Source organism: Anguilla rostrata, chromosome 13 (assembly GCF_018555375.3).
Source record: "Anguilla rostrata isolate EN2019 chromosome 13, ASM1855537v3, whole genome shotgun sequence".
Classification (NCBI taxonomy): domain Eukaryota; kingdom Metazoa; phylum Chordata; class Actinopteri; order Anguilliformes; family Anguillidae; genus Anguilla; species Anguilla rostrata.
The window spans coordinates 1,292,356-1,309,050 of NC_057945.1; the positions used below are offsets into that span (position 1 = coordinate 1,292,356).

At 44.9% G+C, this 16,695-nt stretch overlaps 1 protein-coding gene across 2 annotated transcripts in view; it reads left to right on the plus strand.

The window, feature by feature from the left end:
* The window catches only part of LOC135238083 (sodium- and chloride-dependent taurine transporter-like), a 31,690-nt gene that overhangs the window by 8,951 nt on the left and 6,044 nt on the right, over positions 1–16,695 (plus strand). For both annotated transcript variants that reach the window (XM_064305745.1, XM_064305744.1), the window contains exons 2-12: positions 2,217–2,446; positions 2,795–2,929; positions 5,949–6,183; positions 6,540–6,672; positions 7,904–8,038; positions 8,702–8,805; positions 8,939–9,063; positions 11,225–11,337; positions 13,484–13,621; positions 14,670–14,772; positions 15,199–15,299. In XM_064305745.1, coding sequence (XP_064161815.1) covers positions 2,218–2,446; positions 2,795–2,929; positions 5,949–6,183; positions 6,540–6,672; positions 7,904–8,038; positions 8,702–8,805; positions 8,939–9,063; positions 11,225–11,337; positions 13,484–13,621; positions 14,670–14,772; positions 15,199–15,299 — 1,551 coding nt within the window. In that variant the 5' untranslated portion in view covers position 2,217. The remainder of the gene's footprint in view (positions 1–2,216; positions 2,447–2,794; positions 2,930–5,948; positions 6,184–6,539; positions 6,673–7,903; positions 8,039–8,701; positions 8,806–8,938; positions 9,064–11,224; positions 11,338–13,483; positions 13,622–14,669; positions 14,773–15,198; positions 15,300–16,695) is intronic.

Here is a 16,695-nt window from a genome sequence, read left to right on the forward strand (position 1 = left end):
AAGATATCATGTATTTAAGCCACGGTGTTCAGAACAGATTTTGAAATGTACTGAATGATACCATGACCTGAATACATCTCTCTTACTCTGAGACCACTGTATGAAACCGGCAAGGAAGGCTACCCCATTTGTAATTACAGTGGCTATTATTGCACTTCAGCCTATTTTAGGGGAGGTTGTAGTCGGCTCTATAAATCAACTATGACTGCCTTCAAAACATATTTACATCCTATTTTTGCCCCAGTTCTTAATTGTGTGTTTTACGGAAACTCCTAATATAGCAATTGAATTTATTTTTGTGGTTTGGTGACGTTATCCAATGTTTATTCATTAGCCTTTACTTTGCTTTCGATATGCCCTTTTCCAAACAAATGTACATAGTTTGCATCCTGCATGCTGGGGGAATGCTGATTGAGTGCCATGTGCAGCAAATTAACAGCACTGCCTTTGCCAAAGAATCTAACTTTCCACCCACAAGCCAATTACCTCACTGATACACCAGCCTGTTGCGTGAGCTTAGAAACAGAAATCTTCTTTTAACCCTTGTTGTCCCCAAGGTCAAACATGACCCTGTCCTGAGCTTAGCAGCAATGCAGTGAAATGCCCAGAAATTTTACCTTCTCAGCATGAAATTTGATGACTTTTCTTGGAGTGACCCAACCATTAGGAAAAGCATTGCCTTTTCTGTTGTTATTTTTTATTTCTATAAAAGCGGTACACATATGAACAGAACACTAGAGTTAAATAGAGTGGTCCGGATTTAGTCAGCATTTACCCTAAGCCTTGATGTTTAAGTAGACCCAAGTTGAAACATCCAGTGAAGTTATTTGAAAACAGGCCACACTGTGTTTCTGAAGGCCAAGAAAGGAGCCCCTGCATTAGTTATGACCGCCAAGTTATGGCCAGATTCTGATTGGACCATAACTTCAGGGCTGCAGTGGCCAGATTCTGATTGGACCATAACTTCAGGGCTGCAGTGGCCAGATTCTGATTGGACCATACCTTCAGGGCTGTGGTGGCCCTTCCTGCCTTGCAGTCGACAAGCTCATGTTTCACAACGCCCAGTTTGTGTGTCAAGTTCTCCAAGGGGTGGTAGATGGCTAATTTTAGGTAAAGGTGTGTTTATGTGTCCCCGCGTGTTTACACACTGAGAGACTAGGAAGTAGGAAGGAGAGGGTTTTAGGAAGGAGAATCCATTACCCTTATTTTCTGAATGATGGACTGTTTCTTCATCATGTCCGGTGATCAGTTTTCATTTATTTAGTACTGTGCATGGGTTCTGAGATGAGATATGAAATAAGGTATACTGGCAAGTCATAAGGCCTACATAACATTGCTTTATGTGTGACATTGCACCTGGCATGACCAGTCACAACAATATATTACAGCTATTGACCTATGTCATTCCCCTGTCATCTGTGTGTTATGACACTGGCCATAAGCTCTACTGCAATGTAGTGCTTATGAGTATTATGTAGGCATTATGGCATATACCTATTTAGTTCTGTGCTTTTACAATCACAGAGGGGAAATCAGTTTGTCAGTGCAGCCCAAGCACAAAAAAACACACAAACAATCACAAACGCAAGCAAGCCAATAGCAATACTTGTGGCATTGCAAATAGCACTGTACTGTCGTAATAACAGTTATCCTATTCCTACTGTACTATGGTAATAACAGTTATCCTATCCCTGCTGTACTACAGTAATAACAATAATCTTATCCCCGCTGTAATATGGTACTAACAGTTATCCTATCCCTGCTGTACTACAGTAATAACAGTTATCCTATCCCTGCTGTACTACAGTAATAACAGATATCCTATCCCTGCTGTACTACAGTAATAACAGTTATCCTATCCCTGCTGTACTACAGTAATAAGTTATCATATCCCTATTGTACTACAGTAATAACAGTTATCCTATCCCTGCTGTACTACAGTAATAAATAACAGATATCCCATCCCTACTGTACTACAGTAATAACAGATATCCTATCCCTGCTGTACTACATTAATAGCTGATATCTGGTCCCTGCTTTCGTACAGTAATAGCTGATATCCCATCCCTGATGTACTACAGTAATAACTGATATCCTGTCCCTGCTTTAGTACAGTAATAGCTGATATCCTGTCCCTGCTGTAGTACAGTAATAGGTGATATCCTGTCCCTGCTGTAGTACGGCTGCTCTAACGCAGATCTCTCCCTGACCCGCAGCATGGCGCAGAAGGAGAAGCTCCAGTGCCTGAAGGATTTCCACAAGGACACGCTGAAGCCGTCGCCGGGGAAGAGCCCGGGCACGCGGCCCGAGGACGAGGCGGAGGGCAAGCCGCCGCAGCGGGAGAAGTGGGCCAGCAAGCTGGACTTCGTCCTGTCGGTCGCCGGCGGCTTCGTGGGTTTAGGGAACGTCTGGCGCTTCCCGTACCTCTGCTACAAGAATGGCGGAGGTGAGTGCCTTTCCTCCCTTCAGTATCATCATCGCTACTCTCAGTCACTTAGTCTTCATTCATTGTTATTCAGGTGCTGTGAAACCATTCACACTGATGTTTCAGTTAAAGTTGCACAGAAGTTGAAAAAAATGTCATGGAATAATGGAGCGTGAAATCTGGCGAATCGAAAAAAACATTTCATGTCATTTACAGGCGAATTACTAGCCTCCCCTTAATTCAACCTTTCAGAAATAATGGCGTTTCATTCTTATATAATGATAAAACTCATCATTGAGGGAGCTAGCTGCTTTACGCTGGCAGTGTGGAGATGTTCTTCCTGACATGTGCGCTGTTTCGCCCCCACAGGAGCATTTCTCATTCCCTACTTCATCTTCCTGTTTGGTGGAGGCCTGCCCGTCTTTTTCCTGGAGGTGGCCCTCGGGCAGTTCACCTCCGAAGGTGGAATCACCTGCTGGGAAAAGCTTTGCCCCATCTTTACCGGTGAGTCCAGTCCTACACCCGACCGCCCCCTCCAAGGAAATTCAGTCAAGACCTTGACAGGTCTGCTGGTCTGATAATATATCCGCTACAAATGATAGCTTTTACTGTGGGAAAGCTCTTGCATCTGCAGTGCTGTCTGTAAGTATTTGGACAGTGACACAATTCTTGTTGTTTTGGCTCTGTACTCCAGCACATTGGATTTGAAATGAAACAATGAAAATGAGGTTACAGTGCCGACTGTGCCCTTGCATCATTGCTTCATGCACAAGAAAGCTAACGGAAGGTCTGAAGTCAGTTCAAGGTGTTTCTTTGCATTTGGAGTCTGTTATTGTTATCTTTTGACATGAGGACCAAAAAACTGTCAATGCCAGTAAAGCAGGCAATCAAGAGGCTGAAAAATCTAAATAAATTAATCAGAGACATAGCCAAACCACTGGGTGTGTCAAAATCAACAGTTTGATACACTGTTAGGAAGCAAAAATGCACAGGTGAGCTCAGCGATAGCAAACAACCTGGGAGACCATAGAAGACCACTGAGGTGGATGACCCACACATGCATTCAGTTGCAAAGAAAAACACCTTTTCAACTGTCAAACTGATCAAGGACTCTTAAGGGTGTAACCATAGATGTTCCGAAGACTACCGTATAGAGAAGACTACACCAGCATAACCTCTGTAAGTTCTCTGCAAGATGCAAACCACTGCCTCAACAACAGAATGGTCAGAGTTTGCTAAAAATAGAGTTTTGGAACAAAGTCTTATGGGCAGTTGAGATGAGTATTAAGCTGTATGAAAGCAATGGAACATGATGGAAAGAGGAAGGTATGGAGAAAGAAAGGAACTCCTTGTGATCCACATTTTGCCACCCCATCTGTGAAACATGGCTGCTTCTGGATTTGGCTGTCTTTGTTAATGTGACTCCTGGTGGCAGCAGGATATATTCTGAAGCGTACATACACAGCTGCTCAGATCCAACCCAATGCCACAAAACTCAATACCTTGCAGCGGGACAATGACACCCAACATACTGCAAATGCAACCAAGGAGTTTTTCAGGGCCAAAAAGTGGAATGATCTTGACTGGCGAAGTCAATCACCTGACCTGAATCCCATTGAAAATGCGTTTCACTTGCTTTAGAATAGATTGAATACAAAAAGCCTGTAAAACAAGCAGGAGCTGAAGATGGCTGTAGTACAGGCCTGGAAGTGCATCACCAGGGAAGATACCCAGCATTTGGTGGCATCTATGGGCTGCAGACTAGAGGCTGGATTTGCAACTACATACTAAATTTGATTGCTTAATTAATTATTATTATGTTAATTTGTTAAAGTAGGGGAACTGTATATCCTGAAGGGATCGCCCAATACGGATGTAAATCCCCTCAAATTAAAGCCAACATTCTGCTGTTTAACCACATTTTCATTCATGTGCTGGAGTACAGAGCCAAAAAAACAAAAATTGTGTCACCGTCCAAATATTTACAGACTGCGCTGTACATCAGAATGATCGTCGGCCTTCAGGCTTCCCAACTGACAGATGTGTTTGCTTTCCTGATTTTCAACGGACCTGCCGCTTTTTTATTTACGTTCCCGAGAACCTGAACCTGGACCAGTATCTTCTCTGCTGGAAGACGTTGCTGGCCTACTGTGTATTTGCGGTTCCTGTCTAAGCACATGGGGCTGTCCGGTCATAAGGCAACGGGCCTTATATTATTAAACACACCTCGCTCTGACTGATAGATTCATATTTATTTCTTAACATGAACCTCCCTCTTCTTCAGCTGACTGAAGAGTGTGGGATTAACCATCGCACCTGAAGGAGAGGGTGTAATAGAGTGGCACACTCACACTAAACTGATTTCTATTTGCTTCTCCTTCCTGCTTTTGCTTCAGTTTCTTTTTTGCTTAATGAAGAATTTAGCCAGAATTAGTGTATTTTTCCATTTCTTCTGAAAAGACTAGCACAAACACTCACAAATACACACACACTGAAACAGAGACTCACTGTCTGTCTCATGCGTGTGCAGTTTGTATTGAACTCTGTTGCCATGGCAGCAGTGCAGAAAAAAAACCTGAGAGATGACTAACATTGAGATCCGACCCGCAGAAACAGACATCTTAGGAATAGAAACCGGGGGAGAAACAGACAAATCAGCGGATGATCTGGGGCACGGGTCTGTGTACGGTGTACATCCGTCCGGCTTTGTTTGCCAAACAGCACGACCCTATTTATAGAATAAATTGCGTTGGGATGAGCCTGGATGTCAGCAAGCTGTTAATTTAAATCCTGGCAGCTGGTTTATCAGTCACTTTCGGTTGTACGCAAGCAAGTGGCCTAACTGGACCGCGGCCTTCTGTTGGTTTGCCCAGCGATATTACGTGAGAGGAGAAAGGTGGGGGAGAGTGGGGGGAGTGGAATAACTTGGGCAGGGGATCTTCAGCAGCTGTTATTTAGTGCTTTGGCTAAGGAAGGACTGCTAGTACAATATTCACAAACAGAACGAGATATTTAACCCAAGGAATGCTGGACCTTGTGTGTGTGTGTGTGTGTGTGTGTGTGTGTGCAGGCAGGTGTTCAATTGACACATTTAAATTAAGTTTTAGAATTTCCATAAAAATATTTTAAGTTAATTTAAATATTAGAATGAATACAGGAATAACAGGCCACCACTTCTAGGAATAACAGGGTTGGGTTTTGTTGCCAAGGGGATGGATATATTGGCCCCTGGCTTGTCTTCTATTGCTACTAGCTGGTTTGAATACAGTAAATTATTGATTGCCTGGTCATAAACAATAGCATTCTACAAAAGCTTGCTGAAATATTAAGTAGTTTCTTTAAAAGTAAGAGATTGGGAAAAAAAATGCACAGTACAGTATTTAAGAGACCATTTCATCAGCTGGCATTATTTGTGCACTGAAAGTCCCAGATTCAGCCTTGGGGCATCCCTGAAGGCTGTTTTATTTTGGCGTGGGCGAAGCGCGATGGACGGCGGGGTAACGGCGGCTCTTCCTCTCGGCAGGTATCGGCTACGCTTCGATCGTGATCGTCTCGCTCCTGAACGTGTACTACATCGTCATCCTGGCCTGGGGGCTATACTACCTGTTCCAGTGCTTTCAGCCTGAGCTGCCCTGGGCCAAATGCAAGCAGTCCTGGAACACCGCCAGCTGCGTGGAGGACACCTTCCGCAAGAACAAGACCCTCTGGGCCGCCGCCAACGTCACCAACTTCACCTCCCCCGTCACCGAGTTCTGGGAGTGAGTACGCTTAACGCTACGCGGTAAAACGTTCAGCCTTACTCTTGCGGAGTTTATATGAGTCCACTATGGGCTGATTGGACTGATTTTTACACTCTATTGTTACAGTTGAAGTAACACTACACATTTCACTGTGTCTGAATTCACACCCTTTTATTCTTTAAGGTCACCTGATGCGACTACTGTGGTGTTAAGCATTATGTAGGCTTATATAAAGGCTGCTGCTGTATGATATTGTGCTGCTGTCTGGTACAGGCTAAACTGATTGCCTGATTGTTTCTGATGCACTTCTGCTAGCCGAGTGGTTTCCTCTGTGTTCTCTGCTGACACGCCCTCTCCCTCCCGCCTCCTTCCAGACGCAACGTCCTCAGCATCTCCAGCGGCATCGAGGAGATCGGGGAGCTCAAGTGGGACCTGGCCCTTTGCCTCCTGGGCGTCTGGGTCATCTGCTTCTTCTGCATCTGGAAGGGGGTCAAGTCCACGGGGAAGGTGAGCTGGGGGCCCCTCCTCCTGTACCTGCCCTCGTTCGGTCCGGCTTGGCGGGCCGTCCCGCGCGTCCCCGCCGCATACTGCCAGGGCCTGCCGCGCGGTAACAGTCCGGGGAAATGTTTGGGTGCGGCGGTGAAATCGATCTCCTGCTTGAGCCTTGCTTATTGATGGCTGGGGTGTGATGTTTTTGAAGGGAGCGGCACTGCATTTTACCCCATGTCTGCTGCCACAAGGGCTGCTTGGTGTTTACCAGGGAGTGCCTTACCCGTAAGATTGCAGCAGAATGCGTCATGCGCTGTAAATCATTCATTTACTGTATAAATATGAACATACTCTTACCTCACAGGCCACATGTTAGCCACATGTTTCATAAGGGGCCTGAATATGAACTTATGTTTTTCCCAAACCAAGAAGAATTTATGGCGTAAGAGATGTTGGCAGGCCAGTGTGCTGGCAATTAGTAGCAAACTGAAAATCGGACTGAAAAAAACAGATTACATAACAAATTAAAGGCAGTTCCCAAAATAGCTGTCAGCACACAAACTATGGGAACACTCTTAAATTTGTGAAAACACCCATGAAAAGCCAGCAGTGTTCTGTGGGTTGGGCCAGGCTGTCGACTGGCTTGGGGGGTTCAGGTGAAGGAGCCCGAAGGTGGCTGGAGAATAAAATGACTGTGAAAGCACCCATAGAGCTGGATACAGTACAGACAGACTGCCAGGGGTCTGGCTCTGCTTCTCTCCCACGCACATTCCCCAATGTCATCTGTTGACGAGTTGAATTAACACTGTGAGAGTTGAGTTAACACTGTGCGAGTTGAATTAATACTGAGAGCTGAATTAACACTGTGAGAGTTGAATTAACACTATGAGAGTTGAATTAACTCTGTGAGACTTGAATTAACACTGCGAGAGTTGAATGAACACTGAGAGTTGAATTAGCACTGGACAGAGGTCTGACAAATGCTGTGTGTGAGTAGAAACACACAGAGTGACTTTGTCAGATCTGTGAAGGGAAGGTTATCTCAAGCATGTTAGAGCCCTCAGATTGTCAAGATGTCTGTCCTGTCAGCTGCTGACAGAGGTCTTTGTGCGGCCCGCCCACGTTTGGCCAGTCCGTCAGCGTGCGGGTGGGGGGGGGGGCTGGGGGGAGAATGGTGGTAGGAGCGGTGACCCCGGAACTCGAGAAACGGGCGGCTGACCGTGCCCCGTCTCTGCTGTCCCGTCCGCAGGTGGTCTACATCACCGCCACGTTCCCCTTCATCATGCTGATCATCCTGCTGATCCGCGGAGTCACTCTGCCCGGTGCATCCGCAGGGATCAAGTTCTATCTCTACCCAGATCTGAGCCGTCTCAAAGACCCTGAGGTAGGTGCCGGACCCCGAGTCTCGCCTTCGCCTTTCTCCATCACACTGAGTCGCTTGCCTGTTTCCACCTACCCTACAGCCCCTACCCCTCATGACACCTTTCCTCGGCTCCGCTGTTTCTTAGCCTTTGACCCAAACCTGAATATCGTAAAATCATTAAGTGTTAAATACGGAAGAGGCGAAAGGGGAGACAGTAGTGACTCATTGCGCAACAATCCGGAGGCAGTGTAAACAAGAGGTGCAGAGGGACTGTTTAGGCGGTGGAAAACACATTGGCTGCCTTCTGTGAAAGCATAAAATCTGTTCCAAGCTTCTGGGGCCTAATAAGTCAAATGATGTCTGCCTGCGTCCAGAATCCCAAGCAGTCAAGATTGTGGGAGGAGTAAAGATCCTAAGGCCTAGCCAGCCGACGTTTTCCCCAGTTTTAAATAAAGGGAACAAGCACAGCTTTTTCAGCCTCTGCCTGGCTGTTGTTTCTGTCTCACCACTCCCTTGTGACTATCGGGGGTGGAACACATGGACCACAGTTTTACCGAGTTTTACCAAACACATGAACCAATCTAAGTAAACGTGAAAGTGCCACAAAGCATTGAAGTGAAACGAGGCATTCATAATTTTCTGGTATGGTGAATCTGTTCTTTTTTTAATATTTCTCACCCTTAGGTTTGGATAGATGCAGGCACTCAGATTTTCTTCTCGTATGCAATCTGTCTGGGGGCAATGACATCACTGGGGAGCTACAACAAATACAAATACAACTGCTACAGGTGAGCCCCCCAGGCCCGGGGAAGGGTGGTGGGGGTATCAGTGCAGTAAAAAAAAGAAAGTTGGGTTAAAAAAGTGGGGACGTAGGTTCCATTTGTGTTAATTAACAAACTCCATGACGTATGTGTGACATAGGGACTGTTTGCTGCTGGGAGGCCTGAACAGCGGTACCAGCTTTGTGTCTGGCTTCGCAATATTTTCCGTCCTGGGCTTCATGGCACAAGAGCAAGGGGTGGACATTGCCGATGTGGCAGAGTCAGGTACGAGGGTAACGGTGGCAGTGATGGTGGGCACTGCTGCTTAAAACAAAAAAAAGAGTCTGATCAATCCAATTTTTAGGACAAAGAAAACCCAGAAAAGAATATAAAAGCGAAATAAGAAACTTACGGATACTTAAAAAGAAAAAAAAAAAAAAAGACGACACTGAAATGTTGACGTTCCGGCAATCCAACACTCCTTGATGAGAAAATTTGGCGAAATTAAACAATTTGCACATCCGTCCAGAGTCCAGAGGTGAGCGGAATTCATTCTGGTTGGATTTGTCCAAAGAAACTATAAAAAGCTACTGTATCGAGTGAACATGCAAGAAAAACGCTGGGAAAATTAACTATTCTGTTCTACTGGAGATGGTCCAGAAAAATAGTGGCGAAGAGTCAACTGAGAAAGCACCGATGTCTTTTTCCTCGTTTTCTCTAGAACGCAAAAACTGCTGTTCCGATCTATTTCGGCAGACACGAGAGTGAAGCTAAACTTAGTGAAAACGGGTCATCTTGTGCCAAGTTATACATAAACAAAGAGGAATTAAAAAACTTGCTGAGTTTTGTTTTTATCGAATCCTTGGCTTTTGTCAATCACCTGCATCTACGGCCTTTTCTGGATGTTGGTTGGATTTTCTTGAAAGCTGTTAATAACTGCCCCATGCTCGTGGAGGATTGTATTCGCCCTCTCTCGCTGCTCCCTCCTTATGTTATGTGGACGTTAAGCAAGGTGCATCTTCACTCAGCATGCTCCCTCTATCAAAAGCCTTGTAATTGTGTCATTTCCTGTGTCGACTTGGCCAAAGGGGAAAAAATGTTTCAGTGTGGTGATTTTTTTTCCAGGAAGTATTTATTTTATAGAGAATATCATTTTTTATGTGAGAGAGAGAGAGGGAGAGAGAGAGAAAAAAAAATACTTGGGTCTACGTCTGATGTGTGTTTAGACATTTCTCCTCATAAAGAAAGCTAGGATGGGTTTATTCCTTTTCAAATTCACATTCCGTTTCACTGGCTCCCTTTTTCTGTGTTTAGTTAATCTGTAATGCTTGATTTGCCAAAATCTCTCTAAGGAGACTACTGTGCTTAGCGTGCTGTTCTCTCCAAACGTGGAGTACTCATTATCAGTACTCTTGAGGGTTAAAAAATTTGCAGAGATTTCAGTCTGAGCTTAAACTCAGCAAGCATACAGCTAACAAGCTGAGCCAATGCTCGCAGTCATGTTATTTTTTATCTCCATGAAGATAGCCAAGACAACTACAGAATTGCAGAAGTCTCCTTAGATAGTTGGCTGTAACTGTAACCGACTTGGATACGAATATTGAAACTAAACCACTCGAAGGTAAGCAGTGAAAGGGTAAATGATTTGAATGCTGGCTAGAGGAAAAGTTTTAAAAGAAAAGTTTTTTTATTTTGCCTTTACTGTGGCAACCTGACCCTGAAGTGCAGTTTGGAGCTTACTGTGGAGCTAGGTGCCGGCGGCTGCTCACGCTGCTCGCCCTGGCGCTGCTCTGTTTGAACGCCCTGCGATATTGCGCAGCTAAACCAGCCGCTGTGTCTTTGCTGTCTTTCCCTGTTGTGTGTTTTAACTTCTGTTGAACAGGTTAACCAAAGGCACGATTGCATTGTAAAGACCAGAGGCGGCCATTAGTACGTTGCTTGCCCCCTCTGTCATCGTGATTTTCTCTTTAAGTAGTTGTGTAGTCTTCACTAAGGGAATATGGCACTACTTAGTTACAAGATAAATGTATATGCTTATATGTGCATATTTTTCTATATATATCTATATATATCTGTCTATATATATATATGAATATAGTTTTGTAGTTAGTTATTCTATAATTATGTAGTTTTATATTAACATATTTATATATTTATATATGGCAGCACAAGTATGCTTTATTGAAATAGTTTTGTAAGGTTAAACTGTGCAGTGATGATATTGTGCGTTGAGCGCAGCTTGCAGTACCACGGGAGGAAGGGCAGACAGATGTGGCTTAGGAGAGGAGTAGAGAGGCCTGCCTGACGCTGTGTAACTCTGAATCCGGTCTGCCCTGTGCTCGACGCCGCGTGACGTCATGGCGCAGATCAGATGGAACGGGAGGCCGTTTGTACTAATTGGCTCCTCCCCACTCCCCCCCTCCCTCTCTCTGCTCTCTCCCTCTAGGTCCCGGCCTAGCCTTCATTGCCTACCCCAAGGCCGTGTCCATGATGCCTCTGCCCACCTTCTGGGCCGTTCTGTTTTTCATCATGCTTCTGCTTTTGGGGCTCGACAGTCAGGTGGGTCCTTTACCCGCGTGCCGTCCTCCGCCTGTTCTCAGCAGACTGCACTGGTGCAGTCTGCAGGTTTCCATTGTGTATGAATGCCTGGGGCCGGCCAATGCCTTGTATAATTCATGTATAATTAGCAGTACATGTGTGTGTGTGTGTGTGTGTGTGTGTGTGCGCACGTGTGCGTGTGTGTGTGTGTGCGCACGTGTGTGTGTGCGTGTGTGTGTGCACGTGTGCGTGTGTGTGTGTGTGTGCGTGTGTGTGCGCACGTGTGTGTGTGTGTGTGTGTGTGTGCGTGCACGTGTGTGTGTGTGTGTGGGGAGGGACACATTCCATGGCTTGCTGCAAACAATCCACCATTTATCAGCCACCCCATATGACACACTGGAGAAGTGCTGATTTGTGTAAGGAAATGAGGACACAGTAAGGAGAACATCGCTTCTTCATGGGCACGCACTGGGATTATAGGCAAATCAGTCCTGAGACCAGAACCAACATGCCAACTGAATGCAGATTCAGAGATTATTACATTTTGGCACGATTTTTGTGTAGAACATTCTGGAGTGTTGTATTTAGTGAATAAAGGCTGCCCCGAGTTATGAGAAATAGAAATAAAATATCAAATATAAAAAAAGGTGATGCCTGGGTGTTGGCAACTGTTCAGAGCTGCATCGGTTGGACTCTTCGACTATCAGATTTCTCATCCCTTGTGAAATTGTACCCTCCTCTAAGTCCATCGTCTTCAGATCTGGAGTTTCGGGTTTGACCAGGGAGTTCAGCTGGTTCAGTGTGTCTAAAACCCAGGAAGATGCAAGGAAGCCCGTCAGATTTGCCCACACTGTATTCAAGCGCCCAAGAGTCTGCCATTTTCTTAATATTTGTTCAGGTGGTTGTCAATACAAGGAAAACACTGATAGAGCAATAATATATTTGCTCATGATGCATTTCTAATTATAATAGTCCAGAAGTGCTGGTCTGAGACACCCAATAAGAAATAATTAATAATTCAAGAATAATTAACAATAAGAATAGGTTAATATACCTAAACAAACCTTGCCAGAAAAATGTACAGGAAATGTACGAGTTTTATCCCCATAGTTTTGTTATTCAATTGACTTTAAGCATTAGAGTGCAGTACAAGAAAGATTTAGTTCAAATAGTACAATACTAGTTTCTGGTAAATGTAATAGACTTAAAACTAGAATAATGTGAGTATAATGTGAATGCAATTTGTGTGTGATCTTGCATTTTATCACACTAGTGTAGCATACAGTTAAACATAAAATGGCCAGAGAACACCAGGGTAACTTTTCAGTTGATAGTCAGCTGATTTTGGATACTAAATATGTGTTTTTGTGTCTGAAAGCCATGACTGTGCTAGGGAATGCAAGCCAGTATTGTGGCAAAGCTACATACGTTGTAATGAATATAATCTGGGCTGTATCCATTTTCTAGACATAGGGCGTGGGAGGGTCTTTATAATTTAGCCAGTGACTTAATAACGTGTAGAGAAATAAACAGGTGCTGTGGTGTCATTAGAGTTAAACTGTGCTAATGAATAGCATTGGACCCTGATACACTGGGTTGAGCATCATACTGAACAGAAACAGCTTTTCTGTGGGATATCAGCACATCAACATTCCTTCATCAATGGAGAGTGGAGAGTGGAAACAGCTCCAAGAAACAATTTTACAGTACGATTACAGTAGAATAACTAATTCAACAGCCAATTTCTCTCTGAAAGCTGTCTGAATACCATTACTGTACCAAAGCTATTAGTAGTCAGTCTCAAACAACCATAGCCAAAAGGTCTTGTGTTTCAGGACTACTGCTTACCACTTTCCAACAACTTTGGTCATGAGCCAGTTGACTGAACAAACTATTGTAATTACTTGGCAGAGCGCTTCATATTTGCTTAGGTAGCTACACTTTAGAATTTTCCACATCTACTTAGTTAATCAAAAAATCTCAATGCTGTCCCTCCCAAAAGAATGCACATTTGTGGCTGGCAGATTAGTATTTTTCCATATGTGGGGACCGGCCTGTTAGTATAATTATAATATTTGATTGCTGTACGCTTTTTTGTGTGTAAATAAATATCCTGGTCTTGTGTTCTCCGATCTGACTGGCTGCTGTGTGCTCCTCGTGTCTGCAGTTTGTCGAAGTGGAAGGACAGATCACCTCCCTGGTTGATCTGTACCCGTCCTTCCTAAGGAAGGGATATCGGCGGGAAATCTTTATCGCTATCGTGTGTGTCATGAGCTATCTTCTGGGACTTACCATGGTTACTCAAGTAAGTGTGTGATCTGCCTCTGGTCCTTTTAATAGTAGGGACATTCTGTCTATTTGTTCTTCCCTTAATGAACTCTCTGCTGCCCTTGCCCCCTCAACAATTAGTGAATTGTAAACAAATCAAGGAAGGCTGTTGTTGTTGTGTTAATTAGTAAGCCAAGCATAAGCTGAACACGTTGGTTATGAGTTGCATTTGATTACATCTGTATAAAAGCAGCTTTGTGATCATATCCACTATTGGCTTTGTACCTTAGTGTAAAACAAGTGTTGAAACTATAAAATTATAGTTTATCTGAAATGCATTTGAAACAAATTACATTTTTAAAAATACACATATAATGGAGGCAAACCAATAATTTATTTGTCCAGTCATGGAATTGATGGTACAGACACCACCCCCCACGCAAAGGAACGCAAAACTTTTCCATTGCTTAGCAACAGTAAGATTTGAGAAAAAAAGAGTGAGTTATGATGGCATGACAGCCTCCTCTGCGTTGCGTGCTCTTTGTGGCCCAGACAGTTCCCGTATCTGTGGGCTCTTTTTATGGCCTTCGCTGCGCGCCGGCGGATTCCGAGCCCGGGCAGCGCCGCTCGCATTGCTATACTTGGAGAGAGCGAGCGGGCCTCACAATGGGCGAGCGGGCCTCACGATGCGGCCGGCATGCGGGCGTGGCTCCGCCCCTCGCGGCCCGCCGCTCGCATGCAGAACGGCCCCCTGGGAATGCGGGTTTGCGGTCAGCTCGCGGGGGCCTCGTGTTTCCATGACATCACGTCTCCCGCTCGCCCCGGCCGCGCCAGAGCGCTGGACCGCAGGAGTCCCGCGGCCTCCTCCGCATTTCACAGACCCCCCCACAGCCTGGCCCCGCCCCCCGTGCCCTGTCACCGGGCCCCCCCCCCACACCATGGCCCCAGCCCCTTGCCCTCTCCCTGCGCCACCAACAACCCCCCCCCCCCCGCTCTGCCCACGCCCATGTCAGTACAGAAAATGCATCAATGCATGGAATCCGCCCGCGAAAAACACTAACGTCTACTGTCTTCTCCTCCCCCAGGGTGGCATGTATGTGTTTCAACTCTTTGACTACTATGCAGCCAGTGGTGTTTGCCTTTTGTGGGTTGCATTCTTTGAATGTATTGCTGTAGCCTGGGTTTATGGTAAGTGTCACCGAAGAATAGGGCCTGTGATCAGTATGACTTCATGTGTGCTAGAGCACTTCTGTTTTCAAACAGTTTCACTGTGGCACAGGAACACTATACATGCACAATGCGCAGTAAATCTGGCAAGCTATACTTAAATATTTACATATTTAGAAATGCAGTTGTTGGAGGAGACATGAGACAGCATGTCGGCATTAGAAAGATAACTCTTACATGGCTCTTGGTAATGCTTTTTGTGGCATGGCGCTTGACAATCAGTCTTCTCTTTCAAAGACGAGATGTTCTTGTACTGTAGGTGTAAGAACACACACAGGGGTGAAATTCCACTGTACTTTTCATTGTAATGCCACTGCTGACACATGTTATTAAATGTGAAGCCGTCAGTATGAGATCATTGGTTGTTTTTCCTCTTCCCCATAACAGGCGTTGATAATTTCTATGATGCGATTGAAGACATGATTGGCTACAGACCAAATCCCTGGATGAAATGGAGCTGGGCTGTAATCACCCCTGTTCTTTGTTTGGTGAGTATGCGCTCTCTCTCTCCTGTCCTGTACGAAAGAGAGCCCCCCCCCCATTATACCCCGATCGTGTGAGCTCTCTCTCCTGGACCAAAGACAGCCCCCCCCTCTTGTTTAAGCCCTTTGCGTTCATGTAGTTATGGAGGTGGCCTCCGGCTCAGACCATGCGTCCGTAGACTCCTCGCTTCGCGCCATTCACGGTGAAATGGTTGCTGGGATTTTGGCCATGCTGGACTTGCTGCGGAAATGTGGCACTTTGGTCTGTGTGGGCCTGAGACAGATGGGCCTTCTGTCTGCGTGTTGTTGGCTGAGAGAGCGGAGGGGAGGCTGTGGACTGGTTACCATGGCGGAAGGGGTGGGACACAGACAGAATGCGCTTCTCCTGTGGGTTCAGTGGAATCTGTCTTAAAACCCTTTGCAGTTTTTTTTTTTAGTGGTCAACTGCTGCTGTTGTTTGTGCTTCAGAAAGAGAGCCAACTGTGGATAAAACTATTCAGAAGAGGTATTCGGAAAATGTTGTGGTTAAAACCAGAGTAACCTTCTCTTGCTCTTCATCAATAGCCCAGTCTTTCCTGGGTGTTTTGTGGTACATTAACTAAAGGGAGAACTATGTCATCAATGATTATCAGACTTTAATGTTTTATAATGCGAAAGAAGGCCTGAAATACTGTTTTTGATTTGTATAATTTTTCTCTCATCGGATTTTCTTGCACATGAATCCTGAATGATTGACGATTGTGCCATAAGTTTCACATTATTGATAATTTACAGTGAGATAAATATTCAATAGAGGCTCAGCTACAGTGTCGGCCTGCAGTGGGAAGCCAAAAGATTTCAGAAGTGTTGTCTGTAGAAGATACAGGGTGCTCCCAAAGTATGGGAAAGGAATTTCAATGTTTTGCAATATACTGAAGGCATTTGGAATTGAGATCAAAAGTTGTATATGAGACAGTACAGACAATCCGCTTTTATTTCATGGTTTTTACCTGCGTCTACTTACTTTTACCCAGCTGAAAGTGGGGGGGAACTCAAAATGAAAACAACTCGTTCTGTAAAATGGTAAAACGTATATGCATGAAATTTACCATGAAATAAAAGCCGATCGTGTGTACGTCTGCCTCATGTTAATCTTTTGATCTCAAATCCAAATGCCTTAAGTACAGCATCCAGCAAAAATAACTAAATAAGTTCAGTCTTCCGTTCTCCAATTTTGGAGGGGGCTGTATGTCTGTGAGATCAGCACTAATAGCTTTCTTAAAGGGCCTGGCAGTGCTGTCAGATCATTCCAACCCAACTGAGGCATTTTATTCATCTGAATCAATAACCATTACTTTAGATTGTGTGCCTGTTGCTGGTCTGGCTAGGGATTTTAGTTCACATTGTTGACCCCAATAAAACA